Source organism: Mus pahari, chromosome 21 (assembly GCF_900095145.1).
Source record: "Mus pahari chromosome 21, PAHARI_EIJ_v1.1, whole genome shotgun sequence".
NCBI lineage: Eukaryota > Metazoa > Chordata > Mammalia > Rodentia > Muridae > Mus > Mus pahari.
In genome coordinates, this window is record NC_034610.1 from 16625067 (window position 1) to 16632748 (window position 7682).

At 38.2% G+C, this 7682-nt stretch overlaps 1 protein-coding gene and 1 pseudogene across 2 annotated transcripts in view; both read left to right on the forward strand.

Annotated features, from left to right (window-relative positions):
• Positions 1–581, forward strand: part of LOC110338441 — a 1847-nt pseudogene extending 1266 nt beyond the window's left edge.
• Positions 1–5623, forward strand: part of LOC110338008 (zinc finger protein 54-like) — a 23721-nt gene extending 18098 nt beyond the window's left edge. The window contains exons 4-5 of one of the 2 annotated variants that reach the window (XM_021221153.2): positions 951–1077; positions 3815–5623. In XM_021221153.2, coding sequence (XP_021076812.1) covers positions 951–1077; positions 3815–5478 — 1791 coding nt within the window. In that variant the 3' untranslated portion in view covers positions 5479–5623. Of the gene's footprint in view, positions 1–950; positions 1118–3814 lie in introns of those variants that run through there. The other variant, XM_029532914.1, reaches the window with a different exon arrangement.
• The last annotated feature ends 2059 nt before the right edge of the window (positions 5624–7682 follow it).

Here is a 7682-nt window from a genome sequence, read left to right on the forward strand (position 1 = left end):
ATGAGGAGGGCATGAATATGGGCGATTGTCTATGGTGGCTCTCGTATTTTCTTAGGAAAATTTTAGATTATATTAAATGTTGCTGATACAGAATTTTCTTTCTTCATATTAGTGGCCTAAATATTCTTAAAAAATTAATTGAGCAAACTACTGATTTTTTTTTTTTTATATATGGTACAGTTAAAGATGTCAGTATGTAGTGTCATTACAATCCTTGCTACTATGGAAAAAAAAACTCTTTGCCAAAAAGTCAGTCATGAGTTCTACCTTCCATACCCCTTTGCTATTTAACGATGTGGCATTATACCTAGAGTTTAAAAATCATACTTGAGCTTATTAGAATAGAGTTATGTAAGACCTGGTATAGACAAGACTGACTCTGTCTATATTTTAGGATCATCTTCAGGCAAAGCATTAAAAAGCACATGTCCTCATCACAAATTGTTCCTCTGAGATATGTATACTGTGTACATAACAGATAGACAACCATGTTCAGACCTTAAATGTGAATCTTGTTTCATGTAGACTGCTTGTTAAACTATTGTGTCATCCTGTTTTCACAGTTGGAAAATTCATTATAGGGGGCTAGAGAGATGGCTCAGAGGTTTAGAGCACTGATTGTTCTTCTACAGTCCTGAGTTCAATTCTCAGCAATGACACGGTGGCTCAAAACCATCTATAATGAGATCTGGCTCCCTCTTCTGGTGTGCAGGTCTATATGCAAGCAGAACTCTGTGTACATAATAAATCTTTTTTAAAAAAGAAAATTCATTATAGAATGTGACTATATTGAAAGTTACCTTCTTTTTTTTTTTTTTCTGATGATGTGTGATGATAATGGTCTTCACTCATCAACATACCATCTCCTCATATCCAGAAAAGTATCCTAGATATAAGTAACAACAAAAAGTATCCTGTAACCCCAAGTCAAAAAAAAATTTTTTTTTCAGCGTCTGTTGACATTTGGGGATGTGGCTGTGGAATTTCCCCAGGAGGAGTGGGAATGCCTGGACTCTGCTCAGAGGGCTTTGTACATTGATGTGATGTTGGAGAATTACAGTAACCTGGTCTCTGTGGGTGAGAACATTCTTCTTGTACAATTCCTAACACATTCTTTGTAAGTACTGACTTTATAGGCTGTAAACTCTCTATTAAGCTGTCATGGAAAAACCAGAAGACTAGTTTGGTAGTAAAAAAGAAATTTACCAAGATGTCCGCTAGCCCATTTGGGCAGAAGACAGCCAAAGGACACCACTAGTATGAGCAAGTACGTGGTAAAGAGACTGGGACAAAGAGAACCATAGTGGTTTGTGCATTATGAAGAAGCAGTGGAACTTGAGATAAGACCATAGTAAGGAACAGCCAGATGTGAGAGGCCTACACTGCCGTCTAAGGCCATAGTGATGTCCAGCCTATGCTGTCGTCCATGACCATGTTGGGTCCATGTCCCTATTAGCAGCAGGGGTCTATGTGGATGTCTGTGGCCCATGTTACCACCAAAGGCCATGTGGATGTTTGTTGTCTGGCTGCTGCCTAAGTCCATGTTGATGACTGAGGGACTCCCTGAGCTAGCCTTACCCCTCATCAGCCACCACATGGTAGAGCAGGCTGTGACTTGGGCATGGGGAAGATGAACCCACTTATTGCTTAGGCTGCACCAGAGAGCTAGCCCTGGGTGCAGTAAATGTGGTAGACAGACCAACTCAGCTGCCACCAAGGCTCAGTTCCAGGACTTTGAGTTAACCCACCCCAACATGTATACCATCCATGAACTGTTGAACATGTGAAGAGGCCAGTCCTGGTGAACCAAAGCTGCAGGATCTCCATGACACATTGCAACAACAGTATATCCGAGAACAGCCTAGGCCAGGGATAGTATTGGTGGTATAGGAGAAGCCAGAGGCCAGGAAACAGACTAATGACTCATTGCAACAAGCATTTCCAGTTCAAAATGTTTGGGTAAAAGGGTATATGGTGTGACAAACCACAGCTTCTAATGCCACTATGAGAAATATGTATTGGAAGAGTGGACTTGTACATGCACAGCAGGACTGGTATAGGAACAACTTTTCTAAGTGTGAGAGAAGACTGCAGTTGATACAAGGGCTCATAGTTTTCTATAAGGGTTAAAGAGAATATTTTTAATTATTACAAAGGTGGAAGGACTGGGATTTCAGTGGAATTAAGGTGCATGATGTGAAACTGACAAAGAATCAGTAAAAAAAGATGTTAAGGAGAAAAAAATTTTTTTTATAGTATTTAGTATTTCTATTTTTAGTTTTCATTTTAGAGGTGCCATGTACCCTCTATTTTGGTTCCACTATGCACTCAAATTCAGTAGCATATACTATTTCCACCCACGTCTTAAAGCTCCAAAGCCATCATTGCAGTTCACACTGTTTTAATTATAAGGAAAACTCAAGATGTGCAAACTGAAACTGAAAACTCTCCCAGAATATGCTGGAGATGCTGACTGGAAATAGTAACTGGGAATTCATTCCTAGATTCTTCTATTTTGTGTTCTTCTCATGTACTGAGCACAGCACTGTCTCATACATCTGTATTGTTTCTAAAAATTCTAGCATTGGTCGTAGGTTTCCTCACAGAAAACATGGATTATTGTGTGCAGAGTAGGCCTGGTCACCTGCCTGGAGCATATGAGGTTGCCCTAGAAGACTGATAATTGTAGTAGCTAAAACCAGAGAGTGCAAGTGAATGAGCAGGACGACAGTGAAGGTTTCAAGTGAAAGAGAAAGCAAGAGCTGAAACTGCCTTTGCTGTATCCAATCCTACTTGAAAGGATTCCTGATCCTTGCACTTACTACAGTCTCCTGTCCTCCAGATGAAACCTGCCTGTTGTAACTCTTAGAAGTTGTTGTGACTTATTAGACCTATAGACCTGTGTTGGAACTTAGTACTAGGACAATGTGCATTTTTTTCTTGACTGCAGGCATCAGATTAGAATTACTTTTATAAATTATAAATCTAAAGTGAGTCCATGAAGTAGGATTATTCTGTAATTGCCTAACTTGATTGTATGTCTTCATGTTACATGTTTGATTTTCATTCCAGTGGAGGATACAGAGACATCCTTTTAGAAAATAATCTTAGGAGTTGGTACAGATTAGGCCTCAGAATAACCATATATGGAAAGTTAAAAAAACATGTGTAGAGCTCAGACAATGGAGAGAAAGATGAGCAATAGCTGCCTGTGAAAACCCTGCCTCAAATGATCTAGAGCTTTGGATATCTTGCAAAATACTTGCTTGACATCTATTATTTTTGAAGAATCTAACACCCTTTGTGTTTTTTTGTTTTTTTTTTTTCTTTTAAAGAAAAGAAACAGACCCTTTCATGGTTTTCAGTACACCTTTATCTTAAAAGGAAATGGGTCGCCTGAACAGTACTCTTCATTGCCGTACACTGCAAAGTTCAAACACTGTCAGCCTGGGCTTGGATTAAAGTCTTAATCTATTTCTGAAAAAAATTAAAGATAGAGATGTATTCTAAATAGAATCACTGAGTGAGCTCCATCCCAAAGCTAATTACAGACTTAGAATTGTTCCATCTTGTACCAAGTTAGACATTTTTAATAAAGATGAGATTTCTATTAGAAATCACTGACATTAAAGGCTGGCGTGCTGTTTTTGTGATGATCCATACAGCTACAGTGAATTAAAAGTGTCAACTACTGGGAGATCTATTGTAAATAGTTACAGGTTGACTTATTTTAATAGAGAACTTACAGAGATAGTCATTTATCAAGTGTCATCTGGATACTATTCCTATTAATCTGAATTATACTTATTTTCAGAGAACTACTGCATATATGATACTGTCCATCAACATGTGAAGACTGAAAAGGAGTCTCGTCAGTGTAATGAGCTTGGTGAAATGCTTCATGAACCCTCCAACTGTGCACTTTATAAAAGAAGTGACACTACAGAAACCTCTAATAATCACAGATGCTGTAAGGACAGGGATGGCTCTGTTGACTTGTTAAATCCAGATAGACATAAAAGCACACACACTGGAGAAGAACGTTGCAAATCTGAGGACTGTGAAAAATCTTTAAGTTTGTCTTCAAACATTAGTGAAAATCAGAGACTCTATACTGTAAACAAACTGCAAAGTCGGGGAGAATATGATGATGATTTCAGCTCTGTGTACAGTCTCATGCAACAAACAATCTACATTGGAGATGCACCACACCAATGTGAGAAATGCAGGAAATGCTTCAGTACTGCTTCAAGCCTAACTGTACACCAGAGAATTCATGCTGGAAAGAAACCCTACAAGTGCAGTGTTTGTGACAAATCCTTTACCCAGTGCACAAATCTTAAAACACACCAAAGACTTCATACTGGGGAGAAGCCTTACAAATGCAAAGAATGTGGAAAATCATTTCCTCAGTTGTCAGCACTTAAAAGCCATCAGAAAATTCATACCGGAGAGAGACCTTACAAATGTAAGGAGTGTGACAAATCCTTTGCCCACTGCTCCAGTTTCAGGAGACATCAGAAAATCCATAGTGCTGAGGAACATTATACTTGTCCAGAATGTGGGAAAGTCTTACATCAGCTTTCACACCTTAGAAGCCATTACAGACTCCATACTGGAGAGAAGCCTTACAAATGCAATGAGTGTGACAGATCATTTACCCACTATGCATCATATAGAAGGCATCAGAAAACTCATTCTCTAGATAAATTTTACAAATGCAAAGAATGTGGTAAGTCCTTTCTTGAATTATCACATCTTAAAAGGCATTACAGAATTCATACTGGCGAAAAGCCTTACAAATGTGAGGTCTGTGATAAATCTTTTACAGTTAATTCTACTCTTAAAACACATCTGAAAATTCATACTGGAGAGAAACCTTTTAAATGTAGGGAATGTGATAAATCTTTTACCAAGTGCTCACATCTTCGAAGACATCAGAGTGTTCATACTGGTGAGAAACCTTACAGATGTAAAGAATGTGGCAGATCTTTTACTGAGTGCTCAACTCTTAGAGCACATCAGAAAATTCATACTGGAGAGAAACCTTACAAATGTAGAGAATGTGACAAATCCTTTATCCAGCGTTCAAATCTTAGAATACATCAGAGAGTTCATACAGGAGAGAGACCTTACGTATGTAAGGAATGTGGCAAATCTTTTACTAAGTGTTCAACTCTTCAAATACATCAGAAAATTCATACTGGAGAGAAACCTTACAAATGTATGGAATGCAACAAATCCTTTACTCAGGACTCACATCTTAGAACACACCAGAGAGTTCATACTGGAGAGAGACCTTACATATGTAAGGAATGTGACAAATCATTTACTCGATGCTCATATCTTAGAGCACATCAGAAAATTCATACTGGAGAGAAACCTTACAAATGCAAAGACTGTGACATATCCTTTATCCAGATTTCAAATCTGAGAAGACATCAGAGAGTTCATACTGGAGAAAAAATACCATTGTAACTATTGTGACATAGCATTTATTTGGTATTCCCTGCTTACAAATCACAACAATGTAAGTAATAGAAACATAAAAATAACAAGCTTTTGAAAGCCTTTAGCTAAGGTTTAATTTTTTTTTTTAAAAAATAAAAGTTTATATTAACATAAAATTCTGTAATTAAAACTCCGGAAAAAGCTTTTTATTTATTTTTTAATGTGTATGTTTGCCAGGCCTGCAAGTATTCTCTGTGTACTACATGTATGCCTGGTGTGGTTAGAAGCCAGAAGAGAACATCAGATTCCCTGAAGTTGGCAGTACATCTAGTTCTATGTAGCTATATGTTGGAAATTGAACCTGTTCTCTGTGAGAGCAACCAGGGCTCTTAACCACTGAGTTTTCTCTCCCATCCCTGGAAAGAACTATATCAAAAATATTTATCTTATGTAACATCTAACCTTTCATAATAATGCCAGGCAAGATGGTGTATGCCTTTAATTGTAGCATTTAAAAGACACAGTCAATCAGATCACTGTGAGTCTAGGTTCATCCTGGTCTACATAGTGAGTTCCAGGACTGCCAGGATTATAAAGACCATGTCTCAAAAACATTAAAAATAAAAATATAAAAAAATTATAAATAAAAATAACATATGATAACACAAGCAATTGGTAAACATGTATGTAATTAAAGTGTATATCACAAAGTTCATAGTTCTGAGAAACCATGTTAAAATATATCTTATATAATTCCCATGTCTCTTTGGAAATTATATCTCCCACAAATATTTTGAATTTCACAGATGCTTTACAAAATTGTGCTAAAATTGCACAGATAAAAGAAAATTCATCATGAAAGAAAATATTTTAATTCTCATCTTTCATTGACTTACAAAATCTTCATTATAGAGTTACTCCTTACAAATATCAAGAAAGAGACAAACTGTAATGAGCTAGGCTGTGCATGTGATAACTGGAATGCTGACATACAGCTTAGAAATACCTCAAAGGCTAAGGGTGTGATGATGCCACAGCGTTCATCGTAATCCTCTGTACACAGAGGTAGGTGCATCTGTATGAGTTCACACATCTTGGATAGTGAATTGTCACTGTAGGGTACATGGTTCAAGGGTAAGACCATGGCATCATTTCTCTTCCAGCAACCTGTACTAGACCTTGTAATCTACAAAAGCTAGCCAGTTCGGAGAGATTCCTGGTACGTTCAAGATTGTTCTCTGTCCGTCTTGAAACCAGAGTGTTTGGTGTCATCAATAGCACCATGTGCTTAGGATGGCCGTGCAAGAGAACTGACAATGACCTGTTTTGTTTGGGGTGCCCCTGTGACCTCCTTGAGGAATAAGTCCTAAGCAGATACAAATACCTGGTACAGAGAGCTCCATTTAATAGCCCTGGCATCTGGCAGTAGCATTATTTAACTAAGTGTGACACAGCTGCTCAATGGATTTAAAAGCATATTTCCTATATAACCTGTAAGATAGTGGCGTTTCATAAGGCTTCTTCATAAAGCCTTACTTTGGATAACCCACCCACTCCTCTTTCTTTCTGTCCTCATCTCCAGTTAAACACATATTACACACTGTCCAATGCCCATATGTTCTGCTCTCCGCTTTTATTACATTTTGCCACAGACGGACCTCACTTGGGTCCCCCATCTGCGTGGAACGGGTCTCTTGGTTGCAGGCTAGAGAGGATTTGGCGAATGAGGGGTGATAAACAGTCCGACGAGAGAGAGAGAGAGAGAGAGAGAGAGAGAGAGAGAGAGAGAGAGAGAGAGAGAGAGAGAGAGAAACTGAATGCAATTTGTCAATTTGAGCATCAGACTATTTATACAGAATAAAATAGGGAAGTTAGGTGACATATCAGCAAGGTACAAATGAGGTTACCGGATGCTTAATGACTCTTACACAAAACAGAAGAATGTAAACACAAAGACTGGTAGGAACTGGCCAATTAAACAAGTGAGACAAAGTCAGCTCTATCTATTAAGATCAGCTGTAGTCTTAGAAGCCAGGTGTGAGGCCTTTACATTCCTGGGGCAAGGGCTTTCACACCCAAGTCATGGTTCTAATTAGGGAGTTCCATTCTAGCTAACCTTCTCATGAATAATGCAGTACTCTAAAACCACAGCCCGACCTTCTTCCTAAACCATTGTAAATTCCCGTATATGGGAGCGACTTGGCTTTTATTCTAAGTGATAGTGTGGGGGG